The 24050-nt window shown below is 38.9% G+C and overlaps 1 protein-coding gene across 1 annotated transcript in view; it reads right to left on the bottom strand.

Annotated features, from left to right (window-relative positions):
- arfgef3 (ARFGEF family member 3) overlaps nt 1-23733 on the bottom strand; it is a 56545-nt gene extending 32812 nt beyond the window's left edge. Inside the window, exons 1-19 of the mRNA XM_052572768.1 lie at nt 23325-23733; nt 21938-21993; nt 21502-21579; nt 20355-20486; nt 20033-20101; nt 16120-16242; nt 15857-15902; nt 15531-15615; nt 15236-15340; nt 13419-13746; nt 13009-13121; nt 10337-11313; nt 8291-8457; nt 8031-8196; nt 7645-7752; nt 3714-3929; nt 3446-3556; nt 2798-2948; nt 2003-2302 (exon numbers count right to left, since the gene is read on the bottom strand). Coding sequence (XP_052428728.1) covers nt 2003-2302; nt 2798-2948; nt 3446-3556; nt 3714-3929; nt 7645-7752; nt 8031-8196; nt 8291-8457; nt 10337-11313; nt 13009-13121; nt 13419-13746; nt 15236-15340; nt 15531-15615; nt 15857-15902; nt 16120-16242; nt 20033-20101; nt 20355-20486; nt 21502-21579; nt 21938-21993; nt 23325-23409 — 3416 coding nt within the window. The 5' untranslated portion in view covers nt 23410-23733. The remainder of the gene's footprint in view (nt 1-2002; nt 2303-2797; nt 2949-3445; nt 3557-3713; nt 3930-7644; nt 7753-8030; nt 8197-8290; nt 8458-10336; nt 11314-13008; nt 13122-13418; nt 13747-15235; nt 15341-15530; nt 15616-15856; nt 15903-16119; nt 16243-20032; nt 20102-20354; nt 20487-21501; nt 21580-21937; nt 21994-23324) is intronic.
- Between the last annotated feature and the right edge of the window lie 317 nt (nt 23734-24050).

The raw sequence follows: 24050 nt of genomic DNA, 5'->3' as shown, positions 1-24050 counted from the left end.
ACCTTGGACCTCAGAAAACACAGTAGACCAACACCAGCAGATGACATGGCACCGCAAACCATCACTGACTGTGGAAACTTCAAACTGGACCTCAAGAAATGTTGATTGTGTGCCTCACCTGTCTCCCTCCAGACTATGGGACCCTGATATCCAAAGGAAAAGCAAAATTTACTTTTATCAGAGAACATAACTGGACTACTCGGCAGCAGTCCAGTCCTTTTTGAAGCGAGACGCTTCTGACGCTGTCTGTTGTTCAAGAGTGGCTTGACTCAAGGAATGCGACAGCTGAAACCCATGTCTTGCATTAGTCTGTGTGTAGTGGTTCTTGAAGCACTGACTCCAGCTGCAGTCCACTCTTTCCATCTCCCCCACATTTTTGAATGGGTTTCATATCACAATCCTCCCCAGGGTGCAGTTAACCCTATTGCTTGTATACTTTTTTTCCCACCACATCTTTTCCTTCCCTTTGCCTCTCTATTAATTTGCTTGGACACAGAGCTCTGTGAACAGCCAGCCTCTTTTACAATGACCTTTTGTGTCTTGCCCTCCTTGTGCAAGGTGTCAATGGTCATCTTTTGGACAACTGTCAAGTCAGCATTCTTCCCCATGATTGTGTAGCCTACAGAACTAGACTGAGAGACCATTTAAAGGCCTTTGCAGGTGCTTTGAGTTAATTAGCTGATTAGAGTGTGGCACCATCAATATTGAACCTTTTCACAATATTCTATTTGGGATTTTCCTTAGTTGTCAGTTATAATCATTAAAATTAAAATAAATAAACATTTGAAATATATCAGTCTGTTTGTAATTAATGAATATAATATACAAGTTTCACTTTTTGAATGGAATTAGTGAAATAAATCAACTTTTTGATGATATTCTAAATACAGGACCAGCACCTGTATAATGGATGCCTTTCAATGCAGGCAGGGTAAAATATAATGTGTATTCACAGATGTATGAATTGAACGAAGGTAAATACCATAATGAGGAGTCTGATGCGACGTTCGCATTATTGGTAGATTTGGGGAATAAAACTCCTCTCGAAAAAGTCATTTGTGTATATTATGATGCACAGTAAAAATGTTTAATTTTTCTAAATAAAAGGAGAACAACAGTGTGCGGATCCTTTTAGGATAATTTTGTTTTATATTATGACGCACAGGGACACGCTGTGAGATTCACAAATCGCAGTCTATTTTTTTACATTTAAAGTTGATGGAGAATATCTTGTGTTTTACCGTGGGTACGCAGCCATTCCGAGCTCAAGCACCCAGGGGGACTGGTGCCTATGCTAGAAACATCTGTCAGTAGCCGTTTTATTGTTCAGCACAGTGTGCCATCACTTACATAACAAAGATGAACTGTTCACCAAACAAGTGGTATCTCTATAGGGTATTCTCCTCTATGAGATACTGAACATCTACAGTATATTTCTTAATTCTTCTTTTAAAGGCTTTGTGCAATTTATTTACGGACTTCCCTGTGTAATTGCTAAAACATATAAAATGGTTTTTATCTCGCTGTGCCTCTAAAGTCCATGTTTTAATTTTAAGATACCCAAACTGGTCTGTTTCTTACTGAGAGCTTAGCCAATACAAAAACACATTACAAACACCTTAATTACAGGACTGACAGAAATCTCATTTCAAAAAGCCTAAATACGGTAGCATTTCAATAAGGGCTAAATGATAATACGATGTACACACCGATTTAAACTTCTACATTTTATTACTTTTTTTGTTTTAAGTTGCTATTCACTTGCCTTAACAGAGAGCACTGGATGGGCAACAAATGCCTACCAAATTATGGCCTTACAGGTCCCCCTAGTGGCCATTTTCAACATAACTCCAGTTAGAAATCAAAGGTTTGAAATATATTTATAGTTTTGTAAATGTAATGAATTACAATTAAATTCCTTATCAACATTATAATAAATCATTCCTTAAAAAATCTAAAAATATGGGCAGCAGCAAATAAATTAAATATCTTTGCGAGGTACCTGTCAGCTTGTGTGGAAAGCGTGCAGACGGCTTTGGCAGCACTGGTGCCCGTGAGCAGACTGCCTCCCCGAAGGTCGAACCCTTTACAGCGACTGCTTTCTCTCAAGAGTTCCTGGATGGAAAGCGGCTGGATGACTGGATGGCTGAGGCCCAGTTCCAGCTCTGGACTGGCCTCTCCGCTCAACTCCAGCTCCAGGTCCACTGCCACGGCCTGCTGCGCCTGAGTGATGGCGATGGGAGGCTGGGAGCCACCGTCACTGAAGTGCGTGTGTTCCAGTGAACTGACATACTCAATCACTCTGAGGAATATTAAAACAAACTCAGTGTGGGAATTTGATGGGAAATGTTAGTCTTGATAGGACTAAACAAATTGGTCTATTCTTTACTGAGATGTCAGCCTATACGACAACACAATAATATATCTTAAGAAGAGGACTAATAGCAATCACATTAAACTTCAAATGAATAAATTAAAAAGCCTGGCTTAGCATAATAATAATAATATATTTTTATTCATTTAAAAAAATATATGTTCTGGAATTAAAGTCACGTAGTATTTTTATGATATGCCATTTAACCCGACCAACAGAAAAACACATCATTAATGAAAAAAATGTAATGCACTACTTGATTTGAATGAAAAATGTGTACATTTAGAGTCAAAATTTCAACAATCTTAACATTTGTGATTAATGAGTAACTATGTTTACCATAATTAACCATAATTACTTTAGTAAAGATTTGAAGCTAAGATCAAATCATGGTTCCCTAAAAATGAACGGTGAGTGTTCTACCTAAAGACATGAGGCCAGCAATCATGGTTATGGCTGCCCATTTCCAGCCCCACATTGAGTATAGCATCCATGCAGAGCACATGGGCCGTGTGCAACCTCACGCCCTGACAGCGGCCCATCTGTTCCAGTTTCTGTTCTACACGCTGCTTAACTACAACACAGACATGCAAGTTCACGTCAGGTGATTAAATATAAGTACAGCAGGATATGAACGGATGACCTAAGGATAGCAACTGGTTAACTCCCCTATTCATCTAATCAATAACAAATGCAAATAGTTGATCACCAAGAAACCATATCAAAATATGCCATTCACTAGCAATATGTTGGGCCTAAGATATTCTCATTATAACACTAAAGATGTTATGAAAGCTTGTAAGGAAGTAATACAAAATTTTGTGTGTTTCTTTCCTATAAATGCTTTTATTTGCCTTTATGTACTCTGTGCATCAGCAGCTCTAGGTATGAATGATGGCATTTGTTCTGCTGCCAATGTATGCCAGTATTTACAGTACTGTATGTAACTCATATCTGTAAGAGTACAGTAATGGACCCAGTACCATATGATATTGGTGCATCCCTACACAGTGAATGAATACAGTGATGCAATGTGAAACATGTCACACAATGTGAAATGTGTATGAATACCTTGAGAAATGGCATCTCCAGTCTCCCCCAATTCCTTCTCCTCCTTCTCCTCCTTTACACATGATGCTGCTGCCATCTGGGCAAGTGCTGAGGCACAGTTTGCCGCCACACCTAACACAGACAATTAAGGCCCAGAAGACATACCTTTCCATTAGTGTCCCATCTTCAATTCTGATGGACCGTAAGCAAAAGACTACTGTGTGAGGTAACAGAATAAGTGAGCTCAAATGAAAATGAACAGGCTGAAATGAATGAGATGCGTTGTTACCCAGAGCACAGCTGAGTGCCGCAGCCTTGCGTAGACCATCCAAGCTGAGGCAGATGGTGTCCCTCTCCCTTTGAGTCTGCTCTTTAACTCCCTCTGCTCCAAGAATAAAGGCGAGACCCCTAGAGCTTCCCGCCATGCGCCCTGTGAGTGGCGTGGACAGCGTGTCGATCAGGTTTTTCCAGCAGCCGGTCAAGATATAGCGGGCAAATACCACACCTGTCAGGAATGAGGCCATGATGAGACAGTGACAGCTCGACCCTGTGTTGTCAAAGCTTGTGATTTGACACAAGTTCCCCAAAAATTCAGATTCTCACGAACGTTTCAAGACATCTTCTCATTATGGTCTGAAAACAACAACGTGCTAGATAGAAATCAATCAAGCTACAAATACAGCTTGACTATGTTGAGACTAGAGCTGTAGTCAAGTCCGGCTTTGTCGAGTCCAAGTCAAGTCCAGGACTAGTCGAGACCGAGTCAAGACCGAGTCCAAAGAGGTTCGAGTCCAAGACAAGTCCAAGTCCAAAAGTTTCGAGTCCAAGTCCAAGAGCGAGTCCAAATGAAAGTAAAAAGGGTCCTCTTCAAGACCACATACTTATCTACTGATAATGTTTGTGATGCGAGACAAAGCATATCTCATATTCTAAGAAAATCATTTTACATTATTATTTGTAATGATCAAAAAGCATGTGCAAAGTAACAACTCTGTAGGACATGGGTCTCCAAACTACATCCTGGATGGCCAATGTCCTGAAAAGTTTAGCTCCAACTGGCCTTAACACACCTGGAAGATTAGTGTGTCTAGTAAGAGCTTGATTAGGTTCAAGTGTGTATAATTAGGGTTAAAGTTAACAGGGGCGTTAAACAAGATTCTGGGCCCTATGCATAGGCAGTCCTGATGGGCCCCCATGGCCCCCACCCATGAAAATATCCAGGTAATATATTTCAGATTCATATTTTTCAAGGGCCCTCTCTTCCCTTTTCAAGGGCCTTGCTAATGAGTGGTTTTACCCCCAGTCCGACCCTGGGAGCTAAACTTGGATAAACAAACAAAGTTTGGAACTGTAAGGTCAAATAATTTTTATGTACTTTATTTTTTGTTGATATTATATCTGTGGTCAAAAATGTATATGGCTATGCCTAATTGGCACAGTGCACAGACACACACAAAGCTCGGGATATGACAAATGCGCGCAGCAAGGCTAGAATGGATACGTTTGGCTCTACTGGACATGCGCACATAAATACAGCGACATTTTTGTCATACTGTGCTAGTGCTTGCATAGACTAGTCGAGCTCTGTCGGAAACAATCGACTACTCCAGCATGCATTAACCATAATGCATACAAAGTGTTTGCAAGTACGACGTGAATTTTAGAATTACAATATTGCGTGGAGCTGTTACTATATGACCTTATCTACGTTGCATGTAAAAATAAAATATGTAATGTAATAATTAGGGTTGTGCCTGAAGCCGAATACCTTATTCGGAATGGCAAGGATAATGGCTTAAAAAACGAATAACGCTCAAGGAATAATTCTGCCTGAATACTCAGCTAAAGCTGACACAGTCTGGTGTTTGCTAGATAACAGGTGAGCCAGGGCATCAGCGCCAGAAGTGAATGAATGTAAACTTTATGAGTGAAAAGAGAGCAAATCAAACACCGCATTGTTGTCACCTCTCTGTTTATCTCTCAGAAATCAGAGCGTTGCAAGAGTAATTTTACCTATAATAATACATCATAGCTACACGTTATATTATTTGTATATATTTAAAAGGCAAATATTGAAAGCTTAGGCTACCATGATACGAATGAATGGAATAAGCATAGCGCGCTCACCAATCAAACAGCAGCGCTGCGCGTCTCAGTCTCTCAAAAACCAAATCAGTTCTCTCTCAAGAGTAGGCTAATAATCAGCTTAGATACGGATACATTGTCTACTTGTCCTACATGTTTGCATATTTACCTTTTGCTGGTTTGCGCGGAACACACACATCTGTTTAGTGAAGTTCATTAACATTAAGACTCGCTCAAAGTGTTCTGCGTAATGAGAATGTGTGCATTGAATGGATTCAGTCGTGTTCAAATGATCACTAAACGTTTGTCATGACATATCTCTGCTTGCATGATAAATATTATTTTAGAAATTAATAATTATTTCAGTTTAACACGACATACTTGTTCAGTGATAACTACGAAAAAATATATAAAAAGTCATAACAGTCTTATCAAGTAACTGTACGATGTTGTATCCGAATGCAGATAGGAAAAAATTTGTGATTGTTACAGATACAAAAAGATAAAATTTACATATGTAATTGTTGCATAAGGCTATACATTAATACGCGTTTATTGATAAAAAAAAAGGCTATCTAGGTGTAGACGTAAATAAAACAATCTAACAGGTAGAAAATTAAATTAGAAACATCTAAACTTTTCAGGTCGCAGTAAGTGCACCACTGGTCATGCACATCCTTTCCCGGAACAATACTGAAAGCTAAGGCAAGATGGAGAAACAGATGATCATAGTTGTACAAGGATTAGCCATTTTTTAAATGAATCTATTATCAGAGCTGGAATTCCATTTATTCTTTGCTGAAACTTCTGCGTCATCATGGAGAGCGGGTCATGGTTGCCCAGCAACAGCAGACGCCACTGGAGCGCAAGCGCAGGCTACAGAGTGCTTTGGAAATAAGGAGAGTGGCGCGCCTAGCGTTTTCCACACGTCAGTTGCGACATCATGCAAATGTGGTTTTGTTTTGAAGGAGAAATTTTTTTATTTTATTTTTTTGCTGGACTCGGTCGAGACCAACTAGAAGACTTGGCGAGTCCAATGGCCAAGTCCGAGACAAGTCCGAGTGCAAATTCAACGAGTCCGAGACAAGTCCGAGACGACAGAAAAATGTCTCGAGTCCAAGACCGGACTCGAGTACTACAGCCCTAGTTGAGACTATGTTGCTATCCATCATAGAGGATTATGCATACTTATTCTACTAGATTTATTAAATGTCACTGTGGCGAGTGGGGCAGGGCCGAGAGGCGTGGGAACGAGGAGTGAGGCCAGGTGTAGTGATTGGAGATGAGCTACACCTGCGCCCCACCGCTGGTATCGAGTCCCACGTAGGAGATGGAAGGATATAAAAAAACTGGAGTGACGACCGTGAAGGACGAGAGAGGACCAGGCCTGGGACATTATTTTATGTTTTGGCTTTTAATTGCGCTGTTTTGTATTTATTTTGAATATTAAAATTATGTTTTTGATTGTGCGCCGGTTCCCGCCTCCTTCTTCCCGATGATTACGAAGTTCATATCGTTACAGTCACATCATCTAAACACCAGAGTACCTCAGGGTTCGGTGCTTGGCCCCCTCTTCTTTTTGTAATATAGAACATCACTAGGCAAATGGATTTCCCTACTACTACTGCCCTGACAATATGCAGCTCTTCTTGATATTCCAGAAAAAGGATCCCACAATGTCTGCATGTTTTTCAGCTTGCCTGGTCTCTGTATATATGAAAGAATACCACCTCCAACTCAACTTCCAACTTCTTGTCTTCTTGTCGGCCACTTCAGTAATTAATGCAACTGCTAGGCTGATTACAGTTTTTGTGACATATCAGGACACAACTTTGTATAATGACATGGGTATTACAAGGAGAGGGTGACTTATGAGGACATAACCCATGTCCCCATTTTTCAAAACGCTTATAAATCATACAGAATGAGTTTTTTTTTTTTGAGAAAGTAAAAATGCACAAAGTTACCTGTGAGGGTTAGGGTCAGGGGTAGGGGTAGGGTTGGTGAAGGGCGATAGAATATACAGTTTCTACATTATAAAAACCATTACGCCTATGGGATGTCCCCACTTTTCACAAAAACAAACGTGTGTGTGTGTGTGTGTGTGTGTACAAACAGAGTTTCTTGCACTTTACCTGCAACCAAGTTGTCACTGCCGTTCTTGTCGCAGGTGAAGGGAGACTGTGTCGAGGCCTTTCTTACCAGCTGACCACCGATAGCACTGCTGCCCAGTCCATCAATATCTGATCATGCAAAGGATAGTAAAAGAACAAATACATATTTCTTATTTGTAAATGCCACTATGGCAATTTTTAAGCCTTTGATTCCCCAGTATACCAAATACACGAAAATGAATTTGCTTTAGAAATCAAATATTTTATATGTTTGTGCATTTTGAGTATATTTTGGGGGAATATTTAAGCACTTAGCAAACAGTAATAAATGAGTGATATGTAAGCTTTACTCCTTAACCCAACAGATTAATACCATGAATTGCTCATCTGACACAAAGGAGTATTACCGGTGAGCATGGTGATGAGAGGTAAGGACTGATCCTCCGCTGAGCCCCAGTATCCCGCCTCTCCCAGCAGGTTTCTCTCTAACACCTGGTTGTAGAGCTCCTCGATCCAGGCCTGAGACAGAACCACCAGAACACCACTGCTCTGGATCTGACGCACAAACTCTTTCTGCACACACAGACACGGCTCATTCAGCATCACCATCAGATTCTGTGGCTGGTAAAATAGTGGTAAAAATGATAGTAAAGTACTGCAGGAATACCAAAGACACCAGGGCACATGTGGGTTTCCTGTGGTAATAGTCACAGCAGCACAGTTTGAGGTTGAGCAGTAGAGCATAATAGGAAACCAAGTACAATCCATCTGCATTCATCAGAGCCTGACAACTCAGGTTTTCACTGCCCTCGAAACCTGGAGAATGAACCCCACCTACAAGACCATACAATGACAACACATTACCTTCAACTGCACACATGAAAACATCTTAACAATACACTTAAAGTGTCTCTAATTTTGGAAAGTCTGCTCTTCTGCCGGTTGACAACAATATCAGTATTCAGTGCATGTGAACAACTTAGTATCTTAACTTGTTTAATATTCAGTATATGAATGTGAAACATGAGTAGTTCCAAATTGATATCTTTCATTTATCTTCGAACAAAATAAAGCTGTGTAGTAAATGTTGTAAAAAGCTCACTGATTATGGAACATCTATGAAGGAGGCTCTACAAGAAAACAATAGCGTCATTATTTAGCTCAATTCAAGTTCAAGAGACATGATTGCTTGATATGATGATTTAGTTTAGGTTTTTATTCACATTTAAACATTGAAGAGCGCACATATGCATTGAGTAAATCAAATATGGTAATGGAAACTCAAAGGCGCATGTTTGACACATGATGAGAAACCTCACTGATTCTCGCAAATGCATTGATCAATGTATTTGTGAAAAAAAAGGCTTTTAGATGAAATCCATTCGTCATAAAAAGTGAACGGCTCTTCAAAAGAATAAACCAGTTGATTTTCTTTTTGAAGTTAAACTTGTAAAATGAACTTTCCATGGAGGGACAGAAATCTCTCATGTTTCATTACAAATATCTTCATCTGTGTTTTTTAAGAAGATCAAAAGCCTGATGGGTTGGGAACAACATGAGGGTGAGTAAATTATGAATTTTTTTTTGTCTTGGGGAGAATTAAGGGGGAATTCACTAAACAGTTGGTCCACTTTAGCATTCATAAACTAGCCTGGTTGACAAAAGTAACTGATATTTGGCCATTTTGAGTTTAGTGATAACCAATCGATAACCTGTGTTTAGTTATTTTTCTGTTTTTACAGTGAGGATCGTTAAAAAAAAGTTTCAACAAATGTGTGCATGTCTCATTTCCTGTAAATAAATTCCTTTATAGCCTACTGTATAACAGGGTGTCCAAACCCACTCTTGGAGTGACAATGTTTTGTAGAGATTAGCTCCAACACACCTAAAAGTGTCTAGTCTAGCCTGAAGGTCTTGACTAGCTGGACCAGGTATGTTTAACTGGGACTAGAGCTAAACTCTGCAGACGGAGCTGGGTAGTAACTGATTACGAGTAATCTGGATTACTAATCAGATTCCAAGTACTTAAATTACATATTACTTGTTTATGGATTACATGATTACAAATTTACACAACAGCAATAATTCATTCATATTTTATTGATTCTACCTTCATCTTTTAAATTTTCCTTTCTTAAATAGCCTGCGGCTTTATACACTCAGAAAGTCTTCTTGTTTTTTGGACATTGACACAGAGATCTGTCTTCAGTCAGGGGGCTACACAGCACTCCACCACTGGATTTACAAAAATCATGTCAGGTTTAAGAAGTGTTTAAACACTGCATCAGCTATTGATGAACATTAATGTTTATTTGAATTATGACTGTTTGAAACGGTTTTGATTATTGTTTGGTCACATTTTACATTAGGGCTTCAGTGGTTCATTTATTTAACATAAACTGCCAATTAAAAATACTTCTATACATTCATTAATCTTAAGGTGATTCCAATATTTAATAGCACATTGTTAAAAATTAAAGTTGCAACTGTGTTGAGGTAACATGAACTATGATTTTTGTTTTACAAAGATTAATAACTTCTGAAGCAAATGTGCAGCTCATTGTGAATGTTACTGCATTTAATGTATTTTTTTTTACTAAATTTATCGTGATAATACCGTGATTAAAGCATTAGCAATTAATCACAACATCAAAATTTGATACCGGTGTATCCCTAAAGCAGACTGTCATCTGCAACACTCCTGTCCTGTTACCTGCTTGCAGTCCCGAACAGAAGGTGGATGAGAAGCTCTGCAGGGACACGTCTACATCCGTGGTGCTGTGCAGTCCCAGCAGCCGTGGCAGCAGCGCAGCTAGAGACGTCACAAAGAGCCGGGCGCTCTGTTGGTCTGCTTCCTGGTTCTTCAGCAGTTTTAGGGACAGAGCAGCCGTCCGTAGAGTACGGTGTCCGGGACAGTCCCGTGGCGTTTGCTCCTCGTCAGCGAGAGAGCAGTTATCAGAGCCCATGTCGGACACGTCAGAGCGTCCCGAGTCTTTTTCTGCGGCCATAGAGTACTGGTCGCATGAATCGAACTCTGTTCGTGACAGCTCCTGCTCGTCTGCACTGAAGTTGCTCTCGCTGTAGCGTGAGCCGTGCGAGCGTGTCCGAGACTCCACAGACAGAAAGTTGGTGATGTCAGGGTAAGCCAGGCCATGGCTGCGCTGCACTACATCAGGAGGGGCGGTACTGGACGGGGCTTCTGGGACACCGCTGGCCTGAACACATTCTGGTATATCTGGACGAGCTCTCGCCGTGGCTCCACAGGTAGGAGGTGAAGGTAGTCGCGGTTCCCCCCCGCAGTCCTCTGGAGTGGTCTGGCCCATTTCCCCTTCCAGAGTGGTCTGACCCAGGTCCCCCTCCAGTGTGGTCTGGCCTGTGTCTGTGGTGACGCTGATGCTGATGTCAGGGCTGCGTTCAGTGATGCTCTCCCAGGCGGCATTCTCAGAAGAAAGCACACGCCGCTGCCAGCGGAAGTCAGCTTCATTGACTTCCACAGACTCTCGCATAGACTCCACCCCTTCCTTCAGCTCATCCAATCGCCGCAGCAACATGCGGGACTGGTCTTGCTGTAGGCCACGCCCATGGCTGAGCTCATCTAATGCACCCAATAGGGCACAAGCACAGGAGACAGAAGAGTAGCAGGCCTCAATCCCGCCCTTCATGCACGCTTCTGTTATACCATCCATTACCCTGAGAAAAAAGGAAAGATGCTGACATTTACTGGAAAAACTTGCGTATTAAGAAACGGCGCCCAAAGACATCCTTTTGAGGCTAATTCACACTGTAACGGTCATAGGCCAATAAACATTTGTCTGGATTTTTCAGAAAGGTGCGTTTAAGTAAAAATGATTACTTCCAAACCTCATTCCGAGCCTTTCTCTAAAACGACCTGTTTTAAGGGTAGGGCTTGTCAGTAATTGTAACTGTTATGAATGGAAACAATATCAATGCACAGGAAACAATATCAATGCACAGGAAACAATATCAATGCCCCCCTCGCTATTGAATGTGTGTTTTGACAAAAAAAATAAAAAAAATAATAAATACAAAGCATTATGAAATCATACGGTTTGTGATGCAGTTGCAGTCAGATGTAGTACTGCTTCATGTAGTAAGTTTTTTTTTTTTTTTTGTGAAATCTCCATGTCTATGCCTCATTTACAAAACAAAATGCTTTGAACAATCCTCAGACAGGATCCGGGATGCCATTTAAAAGATCAACTATCCACTTGTTACTTACACTGGGATTCCTCTGACATCTGTACAAAGATGCTAACGAACTGTTTAAACTAAACAGAACGTGTCAAGAGGAAATGTCCTTTCATCTCAGATCCTAACAAGACATTTTTTGGCTTACGCCAGTGAGTCTCGTGAAGACCAAAATTAGTTGAAGTGCCCCCATTATGGATTTTTGAAAACTACCTTTTGTGCAGGGTGTAACACAGCTCTTTAAAGTGAATGAAAACATCCTGCAAAGTTTTAAATCTGAAAGTGCACAGTGTATAAAATTAATTGTCTCTCGAAAGAAAGAGTCGACTCTGAATCATTGAAACAAGACATTTTTTTTAATGAATCCCAAGCAGTTTCATGATGACGTTAACATGAAACATTAGCATAATGCCCGCCCACTTGTTAGCCTTCTCACATCGGTCTGAATGAAAGTGGAGGGGTTTGGAAAAATTAATCATAGGAGCGAATCGTTTTGGATTCGTTGAGCAAGTAAGGTAAAAATAAATGTATATTATAAGACAATGAAAGTGTTTTTTGATCTTGCATTCATGTCAACCTGTTGTTGAGACTCACAAAACCAAAATATGAACCGTTCATAACCCGTAATAGAGGCACTTTAACAGGAACAAAGGAGGCAAACTTTCCTTACTTTAACTAAGGAAAACCAGACTCCTCTTGGCTTATATCGAAATTCGACATTCTTCTTAGTGACTGTGGTTTTGTTTTGATCTTTGCCCTGCACTTCCACGTACGTCACTTCTGAGCTGCTTCTGAGCTGACCTGCTTCGGTGTACAACTGTGAGTGTAAGCTACATTAAAGTGATATTTAGATATTCTTCTTACAAAAAACACATTGATTCACTTTAGAAGATTTTTATTTAACTTCTTTTGGACTGATGCACTGCAACACCCGCTGAGTGCCATGAAACAGCTTGAAAGATCAAAGACAATTTTTAAAATAACTCCGACTGGAATCGTCTGAATGAAGAAAGTTATATACACCTAGCATGACTTGAGGGTGAGTAATTTATGGGCTAATTCTCAATTTTGGGTGAACTTGCCCTTTAAAGCTATGAAACTTGCAGGATGTTTTAATGGTACAAAGACCTCTTATATGCCGAAAGATCAAGGAAAATTGAAAATGAAATATCTTACAGTTTGAGAAGATCAAGATGTGACTTCCTTTTTGAGAAAGACCGCTTTCTTGTTTCAGGCTCAATGACACATGGGCCGGCCAGGTCGAACAAGCGCTGCGGACTTCCTAGAATCTGCAGCGGGGCGAAGGGAATAACTGCATGTTTATTAGTACAGGAACACCGGAGTACTTAAGGGGGTGGTAAAGTTTTTATTTTCTCATGTGGCATAAAATAAGAATTTACTGAAGTGCAGCAGCACATGAAATTGAGTATGCATAGACAGAAGCATTTTGAAATAATGCATATGCATAGAGTATATTTCACCACATAATACTAATAAAAAAAGTCTCAAGAGTTTAACTATTTAGATCATTGTCATGGATGTTACACTTAATGGTGTGTATACTACAGTAAGTGTGAAGAGATCACCTCTTTCATGATCTTGATTGCCTCCACTCTGTGCTGGGGCGGAGGGTAGAGCAGAACACGGTGGTACAGGGACTGCAAAACTGGCTTCATGGACTCGACACAGCCCACCAGACGGACTAACTCTGCTGCCACGTAACAGATGGTGCGAACGACTGGCCCAATCATGACAGGAGCACTTGATGAGCAGCCAGAACCCCGGCCTTGATCCAAGACCGCTGACCCCGGTGCTGCGTCTGAGTCCTGGGATTGGCCACCATGGGCAGAGGTGATGGTTTTATCACTCGCTGGGTTTCCCATAATCACCACCAGAGCTGGACACAACTGCTTCCTGTGTGTAGACAGTACACCACACTGATGTAAGACCAGAGTAACAGAGATTGAGACTATGTGCTTTAAAGAAATAGATGTATTTATTGTACAATGGTAATACTTCTTTTTTGGAAATACTTAAATATCAAGGGAAAGTATGGTGGAGGATAATTTAAGTTCATAACGTTTTAGCTAATGAACAATGTTTACATATATACTGTATATTTGCATGTAATTGTTGTTTATGGTTTATGATCAATTTGCATACACATTAAAGCTGCAGTAGGTAACTTTTGTAAATATATATATTTTTACATATTTATTAAACCTGTTATTATGTCCTGACAGTAGAATATGAGACAGATAATCTGTGAAAAAATCGAGCTCCTCTGGCTCCTCCCAGTGTCCTATTGCCATTTGCAGAAACTCCATCGCTCCCGTTAAAAAATAACCAATCAGAGCTGCGGTCCGTAACTTTGTTTGTGTTCAAAATGTAGAAAAATGTATATAATAAGCGAGTACACCATGAATCCATTTTCCAAACCGTGTTTTTAGCCTGTCCTGAATCACTAGGGTACACCTATAATAAGTGTTTATATTCTGACTATTTTAGATTGCTTCGGGGGTACCACGGCAGAGTAACCCAGTACCTTTGTGATTCTTCAAAGACATAAACAGAGAGAAGTAGTTCCGGCTACGATGTTCTTCAGCAAGACACAAGCAGTTCTGTTTATTAACCACTAGAGCGTCAAAAGTTCCCTACCGCAGCTTTAAAGGGTTAGTTCACCCCAAATAAAAATTCTGTCATTAATTATTCACCCTGATGTTGTTCCATAAGGACATCGTTAAAATAGTCCATGGGACATTGAGAGTACCACGACGCATGTCTTTGGTGCTGCTAACGTAGAAAACGCATGTGCTGCGTCTTATTTACAAGCAGAGGAAATCATGCGCATGTGTCATGGTAAACTAGATAATGGCGGGGGACTGTCCCAGGAGAGAATAAATTGTTGAATAAAGTTATTTTTGTTTTCTTTGTGCACAAAAATTATTCTTGTAGATTCGTAAATTTACAGTTTAACCCTTGATGTCACGTGGGCTATTTTAACAATGCCCTTACTATGTTTCTGTGCCGTGATAAAGGTACTTCCCTTGCTGTCTATAGAGGGTCAGAAAGCTTACGGATTTCATCAAAAATATCTTAATTTGTGTTCCAAAAATAATCAAAAGGTTTTACGGGTTTGGAAGGACATGAGGGTGAAAAATTAATGACAGAATGTATATTTCTGGGTGAACTATCCCTTTAAGTCATCATTTATTTACACTTGCGATCACATACTGTAGTAAAACCTATGGTTTTGAAGTCAATTTAATGTTAATTTAATGCAATTAATTGAAAACTAAAAATGAAAAGCAACAGTACTTGTTCATAAGTTGAGCTACTTTTAACGACATAAAGTGCAGAGCCCTTGATTTAAATGTGCATAGAGAACAAAGACACGTCTCACCAGATGAGGTCAGTGAAATTACGACGCAGGTGCATTGTGGGAGGACAGCTACTCAGCATGGACAGAATACACTCCAGGTACAACAGCTGCAGCAGCTGGTTTTCACTAAAGAAACACATGACACCAAATACATGTCTGGAATAATAACATACTAAGTAGGTTAAATTATGAGGAACAAAATTAATGACCATTAAAAATATGTTCTTTATATATTTTCAGTAATGCGAGCAAACACCACTTATAATGCTACTAATAATAATAACCCCAAAACAAGTTGAAGATATGCAAAGCTTACTTGGAGACAGACTCCATTTTGTCACAGAAAACCGTGAGCACCATAACAACATCTTCATACAGTGCATCGGTAGTGGGAGACAGGTCTGAAAACATGAAGATATACATTACTTACAATGAAAAGGAAAAGGTTGGGAACAAGAAAGATACCTAGTATGAGGATTTAAGAACAGATCCAGAATCAGTGACAGCTGCTATCATCAGTAATGTACTAGTTGAGCTATGAAAATGATCCAATCAGAACGATTGATGAATAAGTCATGCTGAAAGCCCTGTCTCTGGCTGGCAACCGTAAACACATTTCCAAGTCTTATCGATTCGGTGTACCTCTTCGCTGGTGGACAGGTATGCAACGTTCCTCACCATCAACACCCTGTAAAAAACCCAACCAGACATTTTGATAACATCACTTCATTCTTAACACCCTAGAAATGTATGAGAAGTCTAAAAATAAAAATAAAAAGTCACAAGGGAAACTTTTGCAGAAAAAAATTGCACCCTTAACCAATCACAAAAGCATATTTGAGAGAACTATGCAATAAGAGATTATAGACATGCTTATGTTTGATGAAGCTCTGTGATTTTCTCACTGTGTTTTCTTGTCTATGGCGTAGCTGTAGCGTGAGGTCTCCAAGAATCTGACTGAGGGTGGCCCTGACCGCTGTGTTGATACTGCGCTGATGACAACTCGATGTGTACGTCTCAATACACACCTGGAAACACACAAAGATGCAACAAATGCTCAAATCCACCACAACAAACTGCCTTTGTTTTGCTTCAACAAAAAAAAACTTCAAGATCATTGTAGATATTTTAAATGCCAAAAGGGAGACAACTTAAACCAGAACACTAGCATTTCTTTATCACTTTTGAACTGGTAAGACTATGCAAACTCATCTGATAGTAAAGTTAATGTGCTGAGACGATCTTCTCTGCCTTCGGATCCTGTCAGAACAATCATATTTTATTAAATATGAATGCACATGAAAGCTTGAGTGGACTGATAAGTCAACTTCTGACACAACCAAAGTTATTTTTGCAATTCTGTTTGGAGATACTAGCACCACAGAAATTACACAACTTGGTGACAAAAATAAAATGCACTTCATAAATCTGTCTCACACACACACACACACACACACACACAAAAAGCAAGAAATCTTTTATTAAAAAACTGTGTCACCAAATGAAATGCACAGACGGCCTTGCAAATAAAATGGTTTATACCCAAAAAAGACCAACCAGCAATTGGGCATCCATGGAATGACTTAATAATAGCTGTTTACAAGCAGTCTTTGTCAGACATGATCCAGTCATTTCTACAGAATGCATAAGCATTTTTTTCCCTGAAATTGCTAATAGAAATTGACCTAAACAGCTGTAACTGCAGGCAAATATTTGACATAAAAACAAGGGCACAGCGAATTGAAATTTGAGAAATTCTTAAAATGCTGCAATAGACACAACATTAGGGTTACCTAAAAGTACACTGCCTTCCAAAAGTTTGGGATCAGTAAGACTTTTAATGTCTAATATGCTGATTTATTATCAATGTTATATCTGCTGCTTAATATTTTTGATGATACTTTTTCTTTGATAAATAAACATTTAAAAGGAACAGCATTTTGTCAAAATATAATTACTTTCTAACGATATAAGTCTTTATTATCACTTTTTATTAATTTAATTAACTGTTGAATAAAAGTATTAATTTATAAAATAAATAAATAAATAAAATAAAAATAAAATAAAAACTGTTGCTTTTATGTTGATTTTGATTGCTTCCATTGTTCTGATTTTTAAGTTGATTGGAATAAAAGCATCCGTTAAATGAATAAATGTAAATATAAACATTTGAATATTAGTGTTTATTGTAACTAAATTCCTATTTTGAATAAACACTGTTTTTGTTTTTGTTGTTGTTGTTATTTTTTACTTTTTTTTTAATCAAAGAATCCTGAAAAAAGTATTACAGATCCTAAAAATATTAAACTGAAGACTGGAGTAATGATGCTGAAAAATAAAAAATAAATTATATGTTTAAGTATGTGAAAATAGAAAAATTTATTTTAAATTGCAAAAATATTTCACAAACTTACAGGTTTTCTTCTTTTTTTTTTATCAAATAGATACTGTCCTGATGAGCATAAGAAACTTCTTTAAAAACATAAAAAATCTTACTGATCCCAAACTTTTGAACAGCAGTATATAAATCCCAATCAATGTCTCTACAGAGAAACTCCCGGCAAAAATCCCAGTGAAAAACTACACTAGCCATAATGCTGAAGAACGGTCAAATGAGTCACTGTCACCATCTTAAAAATAAAATACAATAAATAAAAAATAAAATTGCTTCCCCAAAGAACTTTTTGGTGAACAGTTCTTAAAATATTTTTTTTTTCTTGTTGTGAAGAATAATTGAATAATCTAAAGAAACTTTTTTTTTTTCACTGTAAAGAATCTCTTGCGGAATGAAAAGGTTCTATGGATGGTTTAGGTTCTTTGTGGAACCACTGGTGCCAACTCTTGTTAAGAGTGTAGAAGAGCTTGCAGAAACAAGGGCACTGCAGGTATAAAGCCAAGTATGGTGACCCATACTCAGAAATCATGCTCTGCATTTAACCCATCCAAAGTGCACACACACAGCAGTGAACACACACGCAGCAGTGAATACACACGCAGCAGTGAACACACACGCAGCAGTGAACACACACGCAGCAGTGAACACACACGCAGCAGTGAACACACACACACACACACACACCGTGAACACACTCGGAGCAGTGGGCAGACATTTATGTTGCAGCACTCGGGGAGCAGTTGGGGGTTCAGTGCTGTGCTCAAAGGCTCCTCAGTCGTGGGATTGAAGGTCAAGAGAGCACAGGATATTGGTTTGTTTAAACTCAGAGGGAGTGTCAGCCACATTAAAAAAGGTAACAGCTTAAGTCAATTGTGGATTAATGCGTATTACAGATGCGAATCGTTTAAAACGATTCAGTTCGATTTGGTGAACTGAATGATTCGTTCGCGAACCGGAGATCCAGACTGCTTTGATTTGAACTCTCTCTCACACAGACACGGAAGAGAAGACAATGCTGAATAAAGTTATCGTTTTTGCTATTTTTGGACCAAAATGTATTTTCGATGCTTCAAAAAAATTCCAACGGACCCTCTGATGTCACATGGACTACTTTGATGATGTTTTTCTTACCTTTCTGGACATGGACAGTATACCGTACACACAGCTTCAATGGAGGGACTGAGAGCTCTCAGACTAAACCTAAAATATCTTAAACTGTGTTCCGAGGATAAAAGGAGGTCTTACATGTTTGGAACAGCATAAGGGTGAGTTATTAATGACATAATTTTCATTTTTGGGTGAACTAACCCTTTAAAATAATAATCCTGCTCTGTGATGGGTTTATCTTGCACTTGCTACAGTACATCTCTGTTAGGCCTCAAAAAAGTGGATGGTATCTTCTATTAAGTAAACAGAATGAGTGACACAGAGCATCTGCCGCTCTGCCACGCTTGCTCGTGGAAACAGGATCTGAGACGTGGCATCTGCAGACCACTCTTACCTGTAACATAGCAACGAATGACACACTGCTGGATGCTAGGAGACACGTGTTCATGATGGAGTGAGATGTGTGCCACTCTGGGGACCTCTGCACTTATACAAAATCAAAAGAGCAGAGTCTTGTGAATTGAAAACTCCTTGCTATGTTATTCTGTGATGAAGCGCAGCGGCATTTAGACATTGTAAGCATCTACTGTAAATACTTAATGGGTCTGCCGTATGACGGGACATGCTCTGTCAGACAGGGCTTGCTTTGGCCTTATTGTTTATGGCCTGCTCCCGAGGCTCTTTGGAACCGTCCTGTGTGAGAATAAGAGACGCCTGGCACAACCAGACCCATTAACACATCACGATGTGCTTTTATGAGCTGTTTATGGCCAACCAGCGGCAAGATAACAGAGTTAAAAACTCAAAGGAGGGGGAGGAACGCGATATACACAGACACAGTAGGATCTTAGCATGCATCTGTTTCTGTTTGTGCAAATACAATTTGCGTAATGAAAAAAATCAGCATGGTGCATATCTAAGATTTCCCATAATAGGACAATCCCAAACAGTGGAGTGAAGCAACAAGTAAACTCACATGCGCTCACACCTCTCGCACGATGAGGATGAACAGGTGACAGAGATGTGAAGCACCCAAACACGCTTTTCTCTTTAAATGCAATCCGCTCTTGGTCTGGTGTTCTCACAGTTACTGTGATTTTGAGTCGCTCATAATGTGCATTTGAAATCTTTTCCAATTTGGAATAAGAACTATACATCGTCCTCATTAATCCACAGCATTATAACACAGCAGTCTTTAAGAATAGATGCCCTTTAACAAGGGCTTTAATGAGAAGACTGCCAGATTCACTCTAGATTAGCAGTTTTCTGTTGGCCATCTCATTCTGTCAGTCAAACGTCAAGAAATCACGTCTTACCTCAGCGATTCTCAAGATGTTGTGGCCATTGATCTCAAAGGTAGAGGAGTAGGTGACACAAAGCAGGACCTACAACACAAAAAAACTGCAAAACATTAGCCATTTAATATAACAGCTGCTTGGCAGCACCTCCACTGAAAATGATTTAACACTTCTGAATCAGAAACATGAGATCAGGAACACAGTGTGTCTAGGGACGCATGTGTGCCAGTGATTCTGCAAACCCATCCAATTACACCACAGATGCACACACTGAACTGATTAAGCCTGTTAGATGCAGCACGTTGTTTTTGACTCGGACTGAACCCCTTCTCACACAGACCTTCATGACCTCCACCTGCAGGTCTTCGTGTAGGGTGGGCGTCACCCTGATGGCTGCCAGGATCTGACTCAACAGCTGCTTCTCTGGAGCCTCGGCTTCTACAGCAACAAAGCAGTCCTCACAAAGGATCTTCTGCCAATGCCACAGGACAAAACACAGGCAGATTACTGAGCAGGGGGTGAACTATCACATCACATTAAAACAATAATAATAATAATTGAATATTGGTCACCTTGCAATGATTGAAAGCCAAATTGTAAATATTTCAAATGTATGTTTACATTCTCTGAAAAGATGCGAGTAGTTGCATGCAAAACGTGCCACCACAATGCTTTATAACTCACTGTATAAAGAGTTTCATATAAAAACACAAGTCTACAGTAAAATCTGTTATGGTCAGGTACTTTGCTTTATCCAGTGACAGTAACTGTACAGCAAACTGTAACAGATCAAACAGTCTAAAATCTAATGATCTAATTCTACTGTACAAGTCTTATCAATTACAGTAAACTGACAATTACAAAATTCTTTATGTGAGGTTTCTCCACTGAAATATTAATGTTTCCTCACCTTTTTTATAAGTTATGTGTGTGTGTGTTTGTGTGTGTGTATATGTATATATATATATATATATATATATATATATATATATATATATATATATATATATATATATATATATATATATATATATATATATATGTGTGTGTGTGTGTGTGTGTTTGTGTGTGTGTATATGTATATATATATATATATATATATATATATATATATATATATATACACAAATATATTTATTTTTTTATTATATATTTATATATATATAATTTTATATATATAAATAAAATATATATAAAATATATATAAAAATATATATAAAATTATGTCCATAGTGTGGCTGCTAGAGCATTGCTGTGCAGTTGGTAGGGTGGGAAATGGCCAAATACAAAAGGGTCCGTGAAATATTCTGGTGCCAAGATATGGTCAATTTATGTCCATAGCACGCTTTGCCTGGTTGAGCAAACACCACTGAATAAAGCAAAGCAAAAACAAATGGGCTGCTGCTTTATCTTGAGTGCACCTAATCAGTGTTGTGTCTGTGAAATGACTGTCTGAAAAACTGTATAGTGATTAGTAATAAACACACCTGCATTCCAGTGAGGGCGGTCTGAGCCAGTTTAGTGTTTTTAGACTCCAGCGCTAACTGAAGAGGGAATAAACACTTCTCTCTGCACAAAAACAGTTCACACTTAACACATCAGAACAAGAAAGATCCAAACTGCATTGAAGCACTTTCTTATGTCACTCTTCCTCCACTTGATTCAGAGATCATCCAGATTAAAGCATCTGCTATATGAATAAATATAAATGAACCTAAAATAGTAGCCCATTTCAAAGTTATACTCATGACAATACTGTTGGAAGAAATATATTTAGTCATTTTACTACTTTAATGCATTTTCACTGTGTAAGCGAAAGGTTTAAAAATAACAAATGCTATGCAAAACTTGATAAATGTGCCTGTCTGTGTGGATCATGAAGATCATGAAAATACAAACACTGACAATACAAACGTCAAACACTTGCCTGAGTTTAGATGGGGGCATTTTAACTGAACCATTCTGAGCCTGAAGGGTCTCTGTGTAAAAGCAGGAAAAATGAGAGAAAATAATATGTCCAAATTAAAAAACAGATATTAAACAACACCTAAATGGAAAGAACACAAATGTAAACAGACGAACATCCTTCAAATATGAATAAATGTACTTTGAAGCCCCATCATTCATACCTATTCAAATTGAAACAAAAAGAAGCCGAAATCTCAACAACATCACATTAGAAATCTATTGAGATCAGGTCTCGCTGTACTGTCATCTGAGCTATCATTGATCCTGCAAGACGAGCCAGAGTTTCCCAGCACAGCGTCGGTTTGACCCCTCGTGCGCTGGCACAGCATGACTGACAGTTTGGGAGATGTGCAACGCAGAAACACTGAAAGGTCAACTGAGGTCTCGAAGCTCTGCATCATCTTAAACTATCAGAGCTGCTTTTGCCCTTCCACTGAACGACTATTCATTATAATAACACAATACAAGAAGACAGAATAAGGACAAGCTTTGAGACATCTAAAAAACTTTCAATACTTATATTAATTACAGTTATACTGTATTAATGATTATAACAAACACACTAAAAAAGTACACTTTTGTTTTTACTAATTTATTCTTCAACTAGCACTAACTATATAGCTCATGTTGATTTTATTTTATACATTATCATCTTGAAAGTAAACAACTTGGGTGAAAAAAAAAAAACTATTAATCACCAAGAAAATACACATGAAGTAACTATTAAAAAGATGAAATTAACCATTAAAACAGAAGCTTCCTTATGGAAAGCCAATTAAAAGTACTGTGGCGTTACAATGCCTTAATAATGGAAAAGCATGCTTATTTCATACTGAATAACAACCATATTCATGAACAGCTATACTTGATAATATTCCAAGGTGTTACCATGGTACATGTCCAAAACATGTTATTAACATTGGCATAATGCTTTATTTCAGTATGCATTTGAAAAATACAGAGGTTTAAAGGCAATCATTTCAACACTATAATATTCAAACAAACAAACACTACACAAGTTCTCAATTCATGAATGCCCACTGGACTCAGTTTCATTTAACTGTCGTGTTTTTTACTTCACTCTTCGCGCTGTTCTGGAAACGAATATGTAGTTTGACAGCTTATGGAAAACACATATCTACTGTAACAGCTGTTATATTAGGATTCTGGTTTATAAATAAACATCCGTGAAAGGCGGGCACGCATGTGCTTTGACAGTACACTGATGTTGTTGTTTTCAGACATTAAAGCATCGTTTAAATAGATTGAACTCGCGTGCTTCTTGCTTTTATCCGCAGTTGCATTATTCCTAACAGACTGTACGCGCACAGGTGCATCTTACCGCACGCGACGCTGCAGGAGTCCCGGATCGCTTTGTGTTTACCGCCCGATGCCTCCTTCTGAAGCTTGCGGAGAATCTCCTCCATTGCGCTGAAGACGACTGAGAAAGGTTATGTTAGTTCGTGGGGTAGAAATTATGTTTCAGGCCTCCTGCCTCAGGCTCAGCATCCCTACAGTAAAGATGATTCACTTTAACAACGCCGATACGTCACACTGTACGTCAATTATAATCATCAGCACGGGGACGCCGCTGCTGTCTAGTAACATTGAAAATAATACAAAGGATTCGACCAAATTAAAGCGGATATTAGGCTTTTTACTGCTTTCTAGTGCAAACGTCTGATTTGTAAGGTGTGTGCGCAGCCCTAGCTCGAGTCCAGCGACTTCCCGTCCGCGAATTAAATCACGAAAACTACTATGACGAAGGATTATCACTTAATATTCATAAGCCACGCCTTCGCTGATGGAGACAAATGACGCAGCGTCACCATTGTCTAATTAATATGCTGACGTTCACCTTTGCAATTGGAAGGATGCCAAGCAAATTAGCTAAATCTGATACATATTTATGACGTTACCTTTAGTCATAGTACAAGTGTAATAATATTTTTGATTCGGTTCGTTTCAGTTATTTTTAACGTTGTTGCCACGTTCATATGGAGGACCAACTTACTTGAATTAAATTTACTCAAACGTAAACCTTTAAATAAATGCTGAAATATATAAA

This window comes from Carassius gibelio, chromosome B13, assembly GCF_023724105.1.
Source record: "Carassius gibelio isolate Cgi1373 ecotype wild population from Czech Republic chromosome B13, carGib1.2-hapl.c, whole genome shotgun sequence".
NCBI classification, from domain to species: Eukaryota; Metazoa; Chordata; class Actinopteri; order Cypriniformes; family Cyprinidae; genus Carassius; species Carassius gibelio.
Note: the sequence above shows the minus strand (reverse complement) of the source record. Positions and strands in the feature narration are given on the sequence as shown.